Source organism: Ranitomeya variabilis, chromosome 2, assembly GCF_051348905.1.
Source record: "Ranitomeya variabilis isolate aRanVar5 chromosome 2, aRanVar5.hap1, whole genome shotgun sequence".
Classification (NCBI taxonomy): domain Eukaryota; kingdom Metazoa; phylum Chordata; class Amphibia; order Anura; family Dendrobatidae; genus Ranitomeya; species Ranitomeya variabilis.
The window spans coordinates 803,401,745-803,420,256 of NC_135233.1; the positions used below are offsets into that span (position 1 = coordinate 803,401,745).

An 18,512-nucleotide genomic window follows, 5' to 3' on the forward strand; every position below is an offset into this window, starting at 1 on the left:
AAAGAACAATTTACATTTTACTCAAAAATATACCTATGAAGAGAAAAATCAGACAAACTGAACATTTTGCAATGGTCTCTTAATATTTGCCAGAGCTGTAGGTATTCTACGTTGGAAATGGCTTCCAAGAGCATCCAATTTAGTTTCACTATTTCTTAACGCCAAGTCATTTAAAATAAAATATTTACCGTATTTTTCCAACTATAAGACGCACTTTTTCCCCAAAAAAATTGTGAGGAAAATGGGGGGTGCGTCTTATATTTGGAATGCAGACTTACCGGCATTGTGGCGGCGACAGAGTTGCGGGGATGATGTGGCGCGGTGAGCTGTATGGCGTGAGCAGGGTCCCGTCCACATTTGAGGTGAATCCGCGGCCCGGTATTGATGGAGAGCAGAAGAGCAGGGTGAGTTACGGTATTTTCCGGTGGCGGCGGCCATCTTGCTGAGGCCGCGCGTGCGCAGATTCACTACTCTGCGTCCCAGGGCTTCAGGAAAATGGCCGCGGGAGGCCGCGCGTGCGCAGATGGAGATCGCGGCGGCCATTTTCCTGAAGCAGAGTTCGCAGATTGAGATCTTGGCTTCAGGAAAATGGCCGCCGCGATCTCCATCTGCGCACGCGCGGCCTCCCGCGGCCATTTTCCTGAAGCCCTGGGACGCAGAGTAGTGAATCTGCTCACCCGCGGCCTCAGCAAGATGGCCGCCGCCACCGGAAAAATCCTTAACTCACCCTGCTCTGCATCAATACCGGGCTGCGGATTCACCTCAAATATGGACGGGACCCTGCTCACGCCATACAGCTCACCGCGCCACATCATCCCCGCACCTCTGTCGCCGCCACAATGCCGGTAAGCCTGCCGCCACCAGGAAAACCGTGACTCACCCAGCTCTGCTGCTCTCCTTCACTACTGCTGTGGCGTCACCTCAAATGTGGAAGGGACCCTGGCCGCCACCACCTGAGGAAGTGACCGCACATCTGCCGCCGCCACAGCAACCTCCCCATGGACACCAGGCCATGGCGTCGCCCACCTAAGCAGGATGGGACCCTGCTCAGGTGCACGCCGTTCCGCCCACCGCACCTCAGCATCACCTCACCTCTGCCACCACCATGCCTCCTGTGACCCTGCTCTGCCACTGCCTGCCCTCAGGTAAGAGATCTTAAATTCGGACAATAAGACGGACCCCCATCTTATAAAAAATCTTTTTTTCTGCAATTTTCACCCCAAATTTGGGGTGCGTCTTATAGTACGGTGCGTCTTATAGTCCGAAAAATACGGCGTAGAAGGAAGAATACTGTGTCTTTAGCTGGGAGGCAGGTTTCTGAAGCAGCAAACTTTCCATGCTGCATACCCTTAGACTTCTTCCAACCAAAACTGAATACTGAATGGAACAGAGGTGATGGATTTACTTCACTCCATTAAGTATGGCTATGTGTAGAGGTCTACATCATCTACTCTTCGTATAGCCCCTCATATCGAACATGGTTTTATTTCAGATACTTGTCAGCTGTTTAATACTACTAAAGTTTTTATATTCGGTAAATTCAGCAAGGTCATAAAAGGTTTTGTCCACCTTTGGGAACAATTTTTTTTTCTTCGCTAAATGCATGCAATTGGAGCTTAAAATCATGTCTTCAATGGGACTTAATAAAAAATTTTGCAGTTTTCCTCCTTTAGCCTCTGTTTTACATTGTCTATTGCTGGCTGCAAAATGACATAATGAGTCGGCCACATTATCATTATTTTATCACATGTATTGGGGACATTATTCTGTGGCACTTGATGATGTTCGTCCTTCGTGGTCGAAGATGACCATGACTTTAGGATTAAAAGAATTAGTTATGGGTCCGGAGGTGGCTGATGAGGCCAATCCAGGCCCTGAAGGTTCGCCCACATACTTGACATAAGCAAGTAGATGTTGTCGGTACACTGGATTCTGCTGGTGCCTTGCAGACAGCACGCTTTCTTTTTATGTCGAGGATTTTCCTATCTTCAGCTGCACATGATCCTGAGGCGATCCTGTACCTGGACAATCCAGGGCAAACTCTTCCCATTCATTGATGTTAACTTCCAGGTTTTTGAGAGACACCTTAAGGCAGTCTTTATAGCGCTTTTTCTGCCCCCCCTTTCCTCGCAGGCTCCACCGCTCTCCATTCCATATAAATGCTGCTGTTGGAGGAACAAGTGACCAGACCTTGTCCATCAGTCTCCTCCAATAGAAAAGCAGTATTATCATGGGTGGTTTCAATTTGACAAGAAGCGTGGTCCGGTCTGGTCATATGTTCCTCCGCCAGCAGCCATTGCATGGACTGGAGAGCTGTGCAGTCTGAGGAACGCTCCACTAACAAGAGCAGGAGGAGAACCTGTCCGACCAGTACAATAGTAAGTGCCACAAAATCATGTCCCCAGACCCCAATACATGTGATAAAATAAAGATAATGTGGCCAACCCAGTTAGCTCATTCTGCAGCCAGCAACACACAGTGTAATACAGTGGCTATAGGAGACAAACTGTCCAAGATTTTTAAAGAAACCCAGGTGCAAAAAAACATTTTTAGCCCAAAATGGAAGAATTTAGGTAAGAAAAAAAACCCCCAGAAAACAATTGCCCACAAAGATGAGCAACCCCGATAATACAATTCATTTACCACAGTGTGATGGTAGACTAAATTTGATAACGATCCCAATAATACATTTGCTTTAAACATTTTAAATCTCCTCCATGTCAAACCAATTCAACACATAATTCAGCTTACATATTTTTTTTGTTTTTGCATTAAACGCAATGCTTTAGTGTTAGATGGAGACTTTGACTTGCAAACCTCAGTATCTTGTGCTAAGGGGAGACACTAAGCGCTCATAAAAAAAATACAGCTTATTAGTTAGCACAGGGGTGACAATAAATTTGAGGCTTTTCTTGTCATCTGTTCCTCTAATATTTGTGCGCTGCATGACGTATTATTAGATATCAAATGGGAACGTGTAAGAACATCAAAGCTGTCGCCTTCTCCGTTTCAGAGGAATCCATTACAACAGCAGACAGGTCTCAGAGAAGTCGAGTAACGATGAATTAATGCGCTCAACAATTCATCCTCTACTTGTAAAAGGAAAAGTAATTTTCATTAGAAAAGCTGTATTCATGAAAGAATACTGGTGAAAGACAGCATGTATATTGCTTTATTCTGTAAAAAAAAAAAATAATTAGCAGCCAATATTTACAATTATTTTTCATATTAACAGTGTGGGTGCTGGCTTTACCTCAATTTCATATGAGGTCAGTTCCTTAGCATAAAAATTTAAGCCTTGCTCTCGAAGAGGGAAAAGCCTGCAAAAATGAGAAATTTAGTTATAAATCTGGATTCTCAAGAGCAAACAAGACGAACTGGTATTAGGTAACAAAGGGAATTGATTTTTCACAGATAATTTACTGTAGTATTATGAAATTTAGCATTCTGCTGGTAAAACATAGCTCTAAACTCAGTCTACCCCAGGAATTTTTAAAGGTACAAGAAAATTGCTACAGACTTCCATAATGTAAAAGAAAGCACAAATGTCAGTAAGTAATTTAAAAAAAAAGTCTGAACTCTAACTACACCCCTAAAAATGTAATATTATGCAAGTTTAACCACATCAGAAAACGTTCAAGAGAAAGGAACATGCATAAAGAAAAGGCTCTCCACAAAGATTCTTTTAAACAAAATACAAATTATTTTATTTTCACACCAAAAAGCACTATACACAATTAAAAACATCTAAAACATTCCAAAAGATGGAACATACATGGTACATCCAGTGTTACAATACATATTCAATAAAGATATACCATATATACTCGAGTATAAGCCGACCCGAGTATAAGCCGACCCCCTAATATTGCCACAAAAAACTAGTAAAACTTAAATGACTCGAGTATAAGCCTAGGGTGGGAAATGCAGCAGCTACCGGTAAATGTCAAAAATAAAAATAGATACCAATAAAAGTAAAGTGAAATGAGACATCAGTAGGTTAAGTGTTTTTGAATATCCATATTGAATCAGGAGCCCCATATAATGCTCCATAAAGTTTATGATGGCCCCATAAGATGCTCCATATTAAAATATGCCCCATATAATGTTTCACAAAGGTTAATTATGGCCCCATAAGATGCTCCATAAAGATATTTGCCCCATATAGTGCTGCACAAACGTTGATTATGACCCCATAAGATGCTCCATACAGACACTTGCTCCATATAGTGCTGCACAAACGTTGATTATGGCCCCATACAGACACTTGCCCCATATAGTGCTGCACAAACGTTGATTATGGCCCCATACAGACACTTGCCCCATATAGTGCTGCACAAACGTTGATTATGGCCCCATAAGATGCTCCATACAGACACTTGCCCCATTTGCTGTTGCTGTGATAAAAAAAAAAAAATAAATTAAAAAAAAATCACATACTCACCTCTCCGTCGCTCAGGCCCCCGGCACTTTCAATATTCACCTGACTTCATTCCGGCGCCGCTCCATCTTCAGCGTCTTCTGCACTGACGTTCAGGCAGAGGGCACGCACTAACCACGTCACCACGCCCTCTGACCTGAGCGTCACTGCAGAAGACGCTGAAGACGGAGCGGCGCCCGGAACGAGAAGCAGGTGAATATCACGCAGTGACGCGCTCCCCATTATACTCACCTGCTCCTGGCGTGGTGCAGTCCCTGCTTCCCCGTCGCCGCAGCTTCTTCCTGTACTGAGCGGTCACCGTTACCGCTCATTACAGTAATGAGTATGCGGCTCCACCCCTATTGGAGGTGGCGCAGCATATTCATTACTGTAATGAGCGGTGCCATGTGACCGCTCAGTACAGGAATAAGCTGGGGCGCCGGGCAGCCAGGGACCTGCAGCGACCGCGCCAAGAGAAGGTGAGTATAATTAGACAGACCCCGCTCCCCCTCCCCTGCCGACCCCTGGGTATGACTCGAGTATAAGCCAAGAGGGGGACTTTCAGCCCAAAAAAATGGGCTGAAAATCTCGGCTTACACTCAAGTATATACACACAACTCCTGGCTAAGCATAAATTTGCATCAAACCTATAAGCTGATAATGTCTTGTGATCTTAAATACATTTAATCTGTTGGGCCAGTGGGACAACAAAGTAATAAGAAGGGGAGAAAGGTGGATAGTATACCATAAGGTGAAATTCTTTCCTTATAAGGTGGATTTCTCAAAGCTTTGACACAGGCATTATGGGGTCCAAGACTAAACAAGGTAAGCAGGTAGAGATCCAACAAAAGATATGCACAATACTTCACCCTGTCAGTCCACTAACGTCGCCCCCTTGGTCCCATAAGCAGCAGCATAGCCAGGTAGAAGGAAAAAGGACCCACGCGTTCCGACACTCGAGGTATCTTTCACTCACCTTGTTGTCCCACTAGCCCAACAGATTAAATGTATTTAAGATCACAAGACATTATCAGCTTATAGGTTTGATGCAAATTTATGCTTAGCCTGGAGTTGTGTATATATATCTTTATTGAATATTGTATTGTAACACGATGTACCATGTATGTTCCATCTTTTGGAATGTTTTAGATGTTTGTAATTGTGTGTAGTGCTTTTTGGTGTGGAAATAAAACTATTTGTATTTTGTCTAAAAAAATCTTTGTGGAGATCCTGTTCTTTATGCATGTTCCTTTCTCTTGAACGTTTTCTGGTTTACTATATTCCACATGCATTTTAGTGATCCTATTGTTTGATTTAAATATTTGATGGTGCCCACTTATAATAAATAAAATTACAAGTTTAATCACATGCAATACATTTTGGCTTTTTCTTGGGCAAGCCAAAAATGACCCTCAAACATAGATGGGGGTTCACCTAAATAGACACTCTTCTCAAATTCAAGATGTCAAAGTCATCAGCTAATTGACACAAACATGGAAAGTGTAGCTTAAAAATCAAGTACGGTAACCTTTTCTTATTTACTTATCTACCAGGAATTCCATTATGAATTTGTATAATATACTTCATCACTTTATTTTGCCTCCTTCTCTACCAATCATTTTGATGCATTGCTGTTTCAATGCCCAGTTCATGCTCCTTTACAAGATACTGGGAAAGACCCATATACTATATTCAAACAGTACTGTAATTCAGAATCATAGAACATAGGTTCAGTGGGATTTAGATCTGCACTAATTGCTGGCTACTTCAGCTTCAGAATTCTCCAGCGCTATGTTTCCATCCACTTCTGGGTGCTTCTTGAGGTTTATTTTGGGTGATTGTCCATGACCTAGGCTACAAACCCCCAGCTTGCTAACATTGGGCACTACATTGACCCAAAATCCTATGAAAATTTCAGATTTCACGATGTCTTGCACACAGTCAAGGTACCTAGTGGCAGAAATCAGCCCCAAAACATCCTTGAACCTCCACCATGTTTGACTGTAATGCAAAAAAAAAAAAAAAAAAAAAGAGGGGGCCTGGCACATTCAATAACAAATAATCTTTAAGCTTTATTCCAAACACATAGCTTTAAAATAAGGATTTTTGTGTACTCACCGTAAAATCCTTTTCTCCGAGCCACTCATTGGGGGACACAGGACCATGGATGTATGCTGCTGACACTAGGAGGCTGACACTAAGTAAATACAAAAAGGGTTAGCTCCTCCTCTGCAGTATACACCGCCCACTGGCTCCGTATAATACCAGTTCGTAGCCAAGCAGTAGGAGATTAACAAGATTTAACCGTAGGAACAACATGTCAGAGACTAAAACACTTATCGGCAACAAACCAAAACAAGGGTGGGTGCTGTGTCCCCCAATGAGGGGCTCGGAGAAAAGGATTTTACGATGAGTACACAAAAATCCCTATTTTAAAGCTATGTGTTTGGAATAAAGCTTAAATATGGTGGATGCGCGATGACACCGGCTTTCGGGAATTGATCAAGGTGGAAACTACCTCACAGGAAAAACCCGCTTGAGTCAGAACCCAGGATTCAACGGCCATGCCGTCAAACACAGGGCCCCGAGAGAGTAGATCTAGACGATCTGGTGCCAAGGAACGTCTGTGATGAGCTGGACCAGCTCTGCATACCACGCCCGGCGAGGCCAATCCGGGGCGATGAGAATTACCGGGTCACCCTCTGCCCTGATCTTCCTGATGATTCTGGGAAGCAGGCGCAGGGGGGGAAACAGGCAATGGAGGCGAAACTGACTCCAAGGAAGGACTAGGGCGTCCGCCCCGATTGCTCTGGGATCCCGGGACTGGGCCACAAACTGAAGTACCTTGGCATTGAACCAGGAAGTCATCAAGTCTACGTCCGGAGTACCCCAGCGAAGGCAGATTTGTTGGTATATGTCCTGATGGAGAGACCACTCTCCTGAGGCAAGACCTTGCCGGCTGAGGAAATCCGCGGCCCAGTTTTCCACTCCTGGAATGTGAACGGCCAATATGACCAAGTGGTTGTGTTCGGCCCAGTGAAGGATGTGCTCTACTTCGCGCATTGCAGCTCTGCTGCGGGTGCCCCCCTAATGATTTATATAAGCCACAGCCGTGGCATTGTCCGACTGGATATGGATGGGGCAGCCCGCTAGGAGATGGTGGAACAGCTTTAGGGACAGCCGAATCGCACATATCTCCAGGATATGGATTGGAAGACGAGACTCGTGATGAGTCCAGGTTCCCTGCGCAGTGTGATGGCGAAAGACCGCTCCCCAGCCTAGGAGACTGGCGTCGGTAGTGACTACCAGCCAATGGAATGGGAGGAAGGACCTCCCTGGGAGAATAGAGGATCGGATCATCCAACAATGGAGCGTATGCTTGACCCGAGGAGAGGACACAGTCGGTCGAGGGAAAACGGACTCCTGTCCCATGCATCCAGCAAAGCGTGCTGGAGGGGACGGAGGTGTAGTTGCGCAAATGGAATCGCCTCCATTGTGGCCACCATGTTCCCGAGAATCCTCATGCGGATGGAACAGGGGGACAGCTGAAGAAGCTTCCAGACCTCCTGTTGAAGAGCCAGGACCTTGTCCCGTGGAAGAAGCACCAACCCTAGGGAGGTGTTCAGGGTCATGCCCAGGAAGGAGATCCGTTGAGCTGGAACAAGAGATTACTTGTTTAAATTAATCAACCAGCCCAGTCAAGAAAGAGTATCCAAGGAAATGCAGGCTCAGAAAGATGGGCCTTTGACCAGTAAGTCGTCTAGGTAGGGAAACATGACTAGACCCCGAGAATGCAGAATGGCCATGACAGCCGCCATGACCTTTATGAAAACTCTGGGGGGGGTGGCGAGGCCGAAAGGCAAGGCCGTGAACTGAAAATGTTCCTGTCCGACGGCGAAGCGAAGAAACCTTTGATGAGGTGGGAAGATTGGGATGTGGAGGTACGCATCCCGGATGTCGATGGATGCTAAGAATTCACCGTGTTCTATTGAGGCAATGACGGAACGGAGAAATTCCAATCCTGAAATGATGGACTTTGACAAATCTGTTCAAGAGCTTTTGGTCCAGGATGGGCCTTACTGTTCCATCCTTTTTTAGGACCATAAACAGATTTGAATAAAAACTGTAGAACCTTTCGTCCTCCGGGACAGGGACAATCACTCCATCTTGTCGGAGCGACTGGATGGCCTGGGAAAAAGCTCGACCGTGCATTCCCGCTTCGGGATGGTGGGAAGCGAAAAACCGGGTTGGAGGGGGGAAAGGAAAAATTGATTTTGTAACCGGAGGACACCAGATCCCTGACCCACTCGTCGTGAACGACTGCAAGCCAGGCATGAAGAAACAAGAGAAGGCGTCCGCCTACATTGCTGGTGTCGTCCGGAAGAGATTGCGAGTCATTTAAAAGAAGATGGTTGGGGTCTGGATCCCCTGGACCTAGACTGTGTGGAGCGGCCCCTCCAGGAATGGTTGGGCCTGTATGAAGCCTGAGGGCTTTTGTCTCTGCCGGCGCAGCGCCCCGAACCAGGGAAACTGGCTGAGGAATGCCATGCGTAAGTTCCACAAAAGGGCCAAAAACGAGCCTGCGGCTGTCGTTGGAACATTTGCCTGAAACTCTGCTGGGGAAGTACTTTTTCCCCCGTAGCGTCTGAAATCAATCAGTTTGTCCAGCTTTTCACCAAATAGACGGCCACTGAGATACGGCAGAGACATGAGGGACTTTTTAGATACGGAGTCCGCTCGCCAGTTCCTCAGGCATAGCGCTCTCCTAATCGCCACAGCGTTTGAAGCCGTAAGTGCAGAGCAGTTCGCCGCGTCCAGGGAAGCGTTTACTAAGTAATCACCAGACAAGGAAATTTGATTTGCTAGCTCGGCTATGTCAGAAGGAAGGTCACTGTTCTGTAAGGCCTTATGCAGAGAGTCACAGCTTTGGCTACCCAGGTAGCAGCGAAGGAGGGAAAGAGTGCCGAGCCTGAAGCCTCAAAGGCTGAACGGGCGAGACTGTCAACTAGGCGGTCTGTGGGATCTTTGATAGAAGATCCGTCCGGCACAGATAGGATAGTTTTAGAGGACAAACGTGAGACAGGAGGATCCACAGGAGGGGATTCTGTCCATTGTTTGTGGAGATCAGGAGAAAAAGGATATTTGGACTCCAGAGATCTCTGGCCCTGAAAGCGTTTGTCTGGATGCTCCCTATGTCGCTGGACTATGTCCTGGAACTCTAGGTGATTGGCAAACACCTTGTGAGTACGTTTGGTCCTTTTGAAAGACACCGAATTATCCGTACTGGAGGTCGTCGGTTGCTCATCAACCTGAAGCCGTCAACCAGTCCCTTCAATGAGACTATCTACAGAGCTCTGAAAACCTGGCGACTCCAGATCTAGAGGCCCATCAGACTCAGGTTCAGAGTCCTGGTCGGAAGAGGTGCCTGGGGAGCGAGAGCGGGAAGCGGAGCTAACGGATGCCGAGGCACCAGAGGGCCTGGGGAACAAGCTATGGACGCGCTTCCTAGATGGCCGCTTGTGCTTAGAGTGAGAGCGGCCCCTGCAGGCTGAAAATTCCGCAGCCGTAGGGGGGAGCATCCTAAATAGGTGGATTAGTGTTCCTGCTCCTGGTTGGTTACTGGAGGGACTCAATAGCTTTAGTCAAAGAAGCCATAGATTGCAAAAGTGACAAAGCCCACTCAGGGGGACTGGTCACCGCGGGCTCATTTGCGGCGGGGGTTCCTGAGCACATTTAGGGTAACAAGCATTACAGAGCGGGCAGTATGCACGCTTGGTAGCGCAGCCTGACAGGAGGTGCAAGAAGAGAAGAACACTGTTTTTGCAGACGTTTTGGGTTTAGGCAGAGACATGTTGTCAGTTAGCCTCCGTGCAGGGCTGTGGGGCACTTGTACAGCTGGCAGGCAGAGCACTGTGTGCAGGAGTATGAGGGCCTGTGTCAGCATGCAGCGCACCTACCCAGGTCCTGTGTCCTATCGCAGTGCTGTGACAGAGAAGGTGCAGCTGGGGTCCAGAAGGTTTCCTCGCATCAAAGATGGCCGCTGAGTTTGTGGGGCGCTTCTCGCAGTGTGCAAGAAGCGCTGAACCAGTGGGTGGGCCCTCGCACGTGACGCGCGCTGTGGGCGGAACGCGGCCTAGCTGAGGCCGAAGGCGGGGACTAAATTAGCAGTGCCCGGCCGCAAAATGAGGCTGAGCCCGCGGTGCGCTCGGGAGCCCCCCCACCCCTGCCAGACTCACCGCTTATGGTCCTCTTCAGGTGAGGTATGAGGGGGGGGTGCAGTCAACCTCGATCCGCCGCCCTCTTGATGAGGGTGCTCCTTGTAGCACCACTGTTCTTCAGTGGTGGTGCAGAGGGAGGGCAGCCGGACTGTACCCATGGAAAGTGCCTCTGTGTATCCTAAGGGTTCGCTCCCCTAGGATTTCACAGGGCTAGTTCTCGGCTGAGCATCCCACGTCGCAGGAGAGGGTACGGGGCGTAAACTCGTCGTGCTCGCCTGTTGATGTTTCAGGGGAGATCGGCCCTCTTAAAAGGGTCCGTCGCCCCCTTCACCCTCTTGTGCAAAGTTAAAAATAAAAATAAGAACGTCTGGAAAAAAAACAGACGCAGTGTGCCTCTTACGGACACTAAGCAAGAACTGGTATTATCCGGAGCCAGTGGGCGGTGTATACTGCAGAGAAGGAGCTAACACTTTTTGTGTTTACTTTGTGTCAGCCTCCTTGTGGCAGCAGCATACACCCACGGTCCTGTGTCCCCCAATGTGGCGATGGAGAAAATCCATACAAGGATGATGTGCAGGAACCGCTCTGACACGTTTCTTGAGCCTACTGCACCCTTAGTCATAGTGCTTGAAGATTTTTTATTATTGGATGTGCCTATCCACCTCTTTTTTTTGCATTGAATATTTCTGGTCGGTCAGCAGCATTGAAATGGTACTCCGGAAAGTAAAGACAGGAGTTTCCTAAAATGTGAGTACGATAGAAATTTTTCTCTTACGTTTTTATGGAATACATATTTGACTGTAGCTACTGTGCTCTTTGTAGGCCTAATTCTATTTTTGGTAAACAGTAGAATGATGTGCTTTACCAAAAAGCTCTTTCTTGGTGTCATCTATCCACAAAACACTTTCCAAGAAAGATTTTGGCTTACTCATATACATTTTGGCAAATTACAGGGTAGCTTTTTATTTATATATGTGTCAGCAGTGGGGTCCTCCTTGGTCTCCTGCCATAGTGTTTCATTTCATTCAAATGTCAATGGATAGTTTGCGCTGACACTGATGCACCCTGAGCCTGCAGGTCAGCTTGAATTTCTTTAGAATTTGATTGGCGCTGCTTAACCACCATCCGGATGTCCTGCACTGCATGCTTACATCAATTTTTCTCTACTGTCCACATCCAGGGAGATTAGCTACAGTGCCATGTGTTGTAAACTTCTTGATTATGTTGCGCACTGTGGACAAAGGAACATCAAGATATTTGGAGACTTTTAGGTTATGTGCCCACATTCAGGATTTTTGCGTTTTTTTTTGGCGGTTTTCCAATGCAAAAAAAGCTTACATTAAGCGTCCCATTATTTTAATGCATTCCGCAATTTTTGTGCCCATGTTGCGCTTTTTTCCGCAAAAAAACGCATGGTGGAAAAAAGGGCAGCATGTTCATTAATTTTGTGGTGAATCTGCGGATTTGCCGCTATATTATTGTATTGGGAAGCTCCGGAAAAAAAATAAAATAAAAAAAAGCAAAAAAAATCCAAGAAAGAAGCGCGAAAAAAAAAAAAAACGCGAGCGGATTTCCTGCAAAAGGAGTCCGGTTTTGATCAGGAAAATTCTGCGAACAATCCTGAACATGGGCACATAGCCTGAACCTTGAGATTGTTGATATTTTTCAATTTTGGTTCTCGAGTCCTCAGACAGTTCTCTTCTTCTCTTTCGGTTCTCTGTGCATAATGTGGCACACACAGAAATACAAAGCAAAAATTGAGTCAACTTCTCCCCCTTTTTATCTGGTTTCAGATGTGATTTTTAATATTACCCACACCTGTTACTTGTCACTTGGTGAGTTTGAACGAACATCACATGCTTGAAACAAAAGTGGTTTACCCTCAATTTTGGAAAGGTGCCAACAATTTTGTCGGTTTTGTGTGAAATGATGTCCAATTTGCCTTTATTGCTCAGTTTTTTTTGTGTTGTTCAAACATAAACAAAGCAAATAGACATGTGTATAACAAAACATGTGTAATTGCGATAATTTTCTGGGAGAAATACTTCATTTTCTGGAACAATTTCAAGGGTGCCAACACTTTCGGGCATGACTGTATATTGAGTACTGAAGTCTTACTACTGGCCCAGGACCATTTGTCTGGCCCTCAGGACTGTCAGCAGTTAGAAATGAGCAAATTTGTTCAAGATAAAAATGAATTTTTATAACATTTATAACAAATGTATTGTCTTGAATCCAAATTTTTTTGCAATTTACTTTTTTTGCAAATAGAGGAAAAATGATAATTACTTACGGGTAATTTGATTTTCCAGATCCATGACAGCACCGGTACATGAGAGATGGTCCCGCCCCCAAGAACAGGAAACCTGCATAGGAGATAAAAGATGGGGGCGGCACCTCTCTCCTCAGTTTGTTTACAGAGAATGTAAGGTAACCGCTATGTTAGTTTTAGGCATATATACATTATTTTAAACTCTAAGACTATTTATCTATTGTTATGTTAAGTGGTTATTACCCCATCTTTTGTTTGTGGGTTTTTGTTTTTTTTTTTTAAGAGATTTTTTTTTTTTTTTTTTTGTGAATCACACACCATCACCAAGATAGGGCGGGAACTAGAGCAGTGCTGTCATGGATCTGGAAAATCAAATTACCCGTAAGTAATTATCATTTTTTCCCTTCCCCATGACAGCACCGGTACATGAGAGGAAGAAATAGAAAGAACCTCTAGGGTGGGACAACGGCAGATAGTACTTTTCTACCAAAGGCAAGATCTGATAGCCCTAGATTTAATCTATAATGGCGGAAGAAAGTAGAGGGTGAAGACCATACTGCTGCATTACAGATTTGCTCTATCGATGCATTTGCCCTCTCTGCCCAAGATGTGGAAATAGCCCTAGTAGAGTTGGCCGTAACACCAGGTGGAGGGACCTGCCCCGAAGAGGAATAGGAAAGTGATATAGCCATACGGAGCCATCGTGCAATGGTTGATTTTGTGGCCTTTTTTCCCCTGTTTGCCCCCTGAAAGGAGACAAAAAGGGCTGGAGACTGTTGCCATGGTTTTGTCACTTCTATATATTGAAGTAGGCAACGTCTGACGTCCAAGCAATGGAAGGTTTCTTCTCCCTGGGATTTTGGATTGGCACAAAATGAAGGCAAGACTATCTCCTGGTCCCTGTGAAATTTCGAGTTGACCTTTGGTAAGAAGGCCGGATCAGATTTTATAATTACCCTGTCCTCTAGAAATGTAGTGTAAGGAGGGTCTATAGATATAGCCTGAAGCTCACTAATGCGTCTGGCTGAGGTAAGGGCAATGAAAAGGACCGTTTTTAAAGTTAGCGCTTTTTCCGATATGGAGGAAAGAGGCTCAAAAGGAGAGGAGGTCAAGGCATTTAAAACTAAATTTAAATCCCAGGGAGCGACCTTTGGACGAGGTTTAAATGGTCTGGCTGTAAAGGAGGCCCGAATGAACCTATACACCCAGGGGTGATCAGCCAATTTTTGGTCAAACAGGGCGCTAAGCGCCGAGACTTGCACTTTTAGGGTGCTGGTAAATAATCCTCTCTCCAGCCCCTTTTGGAGAAATTCTAGGATTTCTGATATAGGGACTTTCTGAACGGTATCTGTTATCCGTTGGCCTGAGAATTCTAAAAATTTTCCCCATACCCTTTGGTATTTATCAGCCGTGATCTTCTTTCTACTGGACAGTAGAGTAGTAACCAACGGATCCGAGAACCCCTTTGCTAGCAGAAGTCCCCTCTCAAGTTCCAAGCAGTAAGGTGTAGGCTGTGAACCTGAGGATGTGTTACTGGACACTGGTGCAGAAGGTTTGGAACCTCTGGAAGTATCCATGAGTCCGAGATGGACATACGTCTGAGCCAAGTGAACCAAGCTCTCTTTGGCCAGAAGGGTGCGATTAAGATTATGCGTGATTTCTCTTCTCGGATCTTCTTCAGGACTGTGGGGATTAATGGGATTGGGGGAAACGCATAGGCTAGTTGGAATCTCCATTGGTGCAGTAACGCATCTACTCCTTCCGGGTTTTCTTTCGGGTTTAGAGAGTAGAATCTTTCTACTTTTCGATTCTGCCTTGTGGAAAAAAGATCCACTTGAGGAAGCCCCCAGATGGCACAGATTTCTCCAAATATTTTTTGATTTAGCGACCACTCGCCTTGGTGCAGGACGTGACGACTCAGAAAATCTGCGACAAAGTTGTCCGACCCCTTTAAGTGTGTACTTGTAAGAGATAAAAGGTGGTTTTCGGCCCAAAGAAATAGTCTTCCTGCTTCTTCCATTAGGGGACTTGATCTGGTTCCCCCCTGTTGATTTATATACGACACCGTTGTGCTGTTGTCGGACAACACTACCAGATGTTTTCCTTTGACATCCTCTTCCGTTTGAAGAATCGCTTGCCTTACCGCTGTTAATTCCTTCAAGTTTGAGGAGGCTAATTTCATTTGTGGATCCCATAGACCCTGTAGGATCCGATCTGATAGGTGTGCCCCCCAACCTAACGGGCTCGCATCCGTGGTTAGTACCACCGGATTCTGGATTGACCATGGGACCCCTTTTTTTAGATTTTCGGAATCTAGCCACCAGCTTAGAGAGTCCCGTACATGTTGTGACAATACGATTCTTCGATTTAAGTTGTAAGGTATTTTTGTTTGTTCTGACAGGATCTGCCACTGTAGGTCCCTTGAATGAAGTTGTGCCCATTGGACTGCTGGAATTGTTGCAGTTAGCATACCTAGGAGGGACATGGCTTCCCTCACCGAGACATATTGGGCCACCTGTATTTGTCTTACTCGTTGTTTTATGGCCTCGACTTTTCTGTCTGGAAGGATACAGACTTGTCTGATTGAATTTAATTGTATCCCCAGGAACTCTTGTATCTGGACCGGAATCAATCTTGATTTTTTTAAGTTTATTATCCACCCTAGTTTGGTAAGCAGCTCTTGTACTGTCGTAACTGCTTTTATGCAATCTTCTTGATTGTCGGCTATAAGGAGGAAATCGTCCAAATAGGGCACTAGTAGAAGGTTTTCTCTCCTTACGAAGGATGCTACTTCTGAAATTATTTTTGTAAAGATACGAGGAGCCACTGATACCCCAAAGGGGAGACATTGGTATTGTAGGTGGGTGTAGACCTGCCCCAGCTGCACCACCAACCTCAGGAATTGTTGATGCTCTCTGCTGATTGGCACATGATAATAGGCATCGGTAAGGTCTATGACTGCCATGTAACATCCTGGATACAGCAGTTTTACCGCCGTTCTCAGAGTCTCCATTTTGAATTTTTCCACTCGGATGAATTTGTTTAATTCTTTTAAGTTGAAAATTGTTCTTAATGACCCATCCGGTTTTGGAGTGAGGAAAAGGGTGCTGTAAAACCCCCTCCCTATTTCCTGTGGAGGTACTCTTACCAGGACTTTTTTGTCTAAAAGAAGACGAACTTCTTTCTCGAGAACTAACTGGTTCTTTTTGGCCACCCGAGTAACTTTTATTCGGTGAGGAGGCAGGGAGATGAAGTTTAATCGTAGGCCGTCTGATAACAAGTTGATTATCCATGGAGACGGCTGTAAGGTTACCCACTGATGGACAAAAAACCGTAACCTTCCTCCCACCTGGAATATGGCGTCATTGTTTGGGATCTGGTTTTGGAGGTTTATTGAAAAGAAACCCTCTTTCTCTTTTTTCACCCCAGGGTTTCCCCCGTGTGGTTCTATCCGTTGGGCGGCCCCGGCCTCTACCCGATCCTCGAAAGGACCGACGATTGTCATACCAACGTCGTTTAAAGAAGGGAGGTGGAGGAAAGTGTTTCTTCTTGTCCGCTGCTTTTTCTAAAATTTCATCTAAAGCCCTGCCGAATAAATATTGCCCCTCACAGGGTACAGCACAGAGCTTCACTTTTGATTGAAAATCAGCATTCCAGTTTTTTAACCATAACGCTCTTCTTCCTGAATTAGAGAGGGCACTAGCCCGGGCAGCAAACCGTACCGAATCAATGGCAGCGTCCGCCAGGAATCCCGCTGCATTTTGAAGTGGAGGGATGACTTCTAGAAGTCTGTCTCTTGGACACTTGTTTTTTATTTGGTCGCTTAGTTCCTCCAGCCATTTAATCATGGCACGGGCAGTGCAGGTAGCCGCTACTCCAGGCTTGAACACCCAAGTTGAGGCTTCCCAGGCTGATTTTAGAAAGGCATCCGCCTTTTTATCTAGGGGGTCTTTTAGGGCCCCCATATCCTCGAAGGGAAGTGCTATGCCCCTGGAGGTACTTGCGATAGCCGCGTCCAACCTAGGCGCTTTTTCCCCATTTCTCGCAAATTTCCTCATCAAAGGGATATTTACGTTTTAAGGCCTGGGGAACTGAAATCCTCTTATTCGGTTTTTTCCATTCTTTTTTGATAAGATTTAATATGTTATCGTGAAAAGGGAAAACTTTCCGTTTTTTATCTTCTAAATTACTGAACATGGAGTCCTGAATCGTTTGCTTTTCTTTTGGCGTCTCAACCCCCAGGGTGGACCTGACCAGTTTTAGCAACTTCCCCATGTCTTCTGATAACATATATGGCCGGCCACACTCTTCATCTGAAGAGACCAGGTCCGAACCCTCCTCGGGCGGAAGTTCCCCCAGTTCACCCTCGGATTCTACATCAGATATTTGGGCAGGCGTAGAGGGTGGGTTTACGGAGCTCTGCAATCCATGATGTTTTAACTGCTCCTTTACTGTGCTCTGCACCTCGTTTCTCACAATATCCTTTATACTCTGAAGTAAAGATGATGACTCTTCAGATACAGTTTTTTCTATGCATGAGCGGCACATACGCTTCTCATATGCTTTGGGAAGGCTTCTATCACAGAGTGCACACACTTTATGCTTTTGTTTAGAGGTAACCATCTTTCCCTGTATATATATATATATATATATATATATATATATATATATATATATATATATATATATACACAGAAAACACAGAGTTACTAACATGTTTTTTGCCTTACAAAGGCACTCACCCACCGGACCCTTAGTACCACGACAGGCTGTGGGTTCTCTGCTGGGATCGCTGATTCCTTTGGATCTGCCATCTTGCAGGAGACCGTTACCGGTGCCTGCTTGCCGCCTTGTAGTTTAAATATGGCCGGCCAGGAAGCGGTGTGTGCGCCCCTGAACTTCCTCCCCCCCGGGGAGTGTCAGCACACCGCTCCATCAGCTTACAGCGTTACTTCCGGTTCTCACCCGGAAGTTCCTCCATTCACTCGGCGCCAGCGTCGTGATGGACATGCTTTCAGTTTCTCCCCCAGCCCAGCCTCCGGCCAGGAGCGGACGCCAGGGAGTCCGCTGTGGGGAGGACCCACATGCAGCCAGGTATGGAGGCGACGCGCGCACGCCGCCGCCGCTACTCCCACCGCGGACCTCGGTCAGAGACCGGCCTTAGCAAGGGAGACCTCTCCCCATGCAGCACCGCAGGTTCCCCGCAAGAACAGGAAACCAAACTGAGGAGAGAGGTGCCGCCCCCATCTTTTATCTCCTATGCAGGTTTCCTGTTCTTGGGGGCGGGACCATCTCTCATGTACCGGTGCTGTCATGGGGAAGGGAAAAAATGCAGCCAGTGCTGCTCTTTCCTGCCTGTTTCCAGTCAACTGGTATTAGAAAGTTCCACGGTACTCCAATTGCTATAAAAGCAAATAGTTACTTTCAGCAGATTGTCTACCTTACCACTAGAAAGAAGCGGCTGCATAAGAGTCAGAGACTGAATGCTGGTTAAAAACAGAGATGGAGCTGTAGCTAACATCTTAAAGGGTTGCTTCGTTTATCACATTATTGGAATCATGGCTTCTACCTTTGTTTGTAGACAATATGTAGTTTGCTAGGC

At 45.9% G+C, this 18,512-nt stretch overlaps 1 protein-coding gene across 2 annotated transcripts in view; it reads right to left on the reverse strand.

The window, feature by feature from the left end:
* Window positions 1-18,512, reverse strand: part of OGFRL1 (opioid growth factor receptor like 1) — an 88,090-nt gene that overhangs the window by 47,022 nt on the left and 22,556 nt on the right. For both annotated transcript variants that reach the window (XM_077289941.1, XM_077289942.1), the window contains exon 5: window positions 3,254-3,320. In XM_077289941.1, coding sequence (XP_077146056.1) covers window positions 3,254-3,320 — 67 coding nt within the window. The remainder of the gene's footprint in view (window positions 1-3,253; window positions 3,321-18,512) is intronic.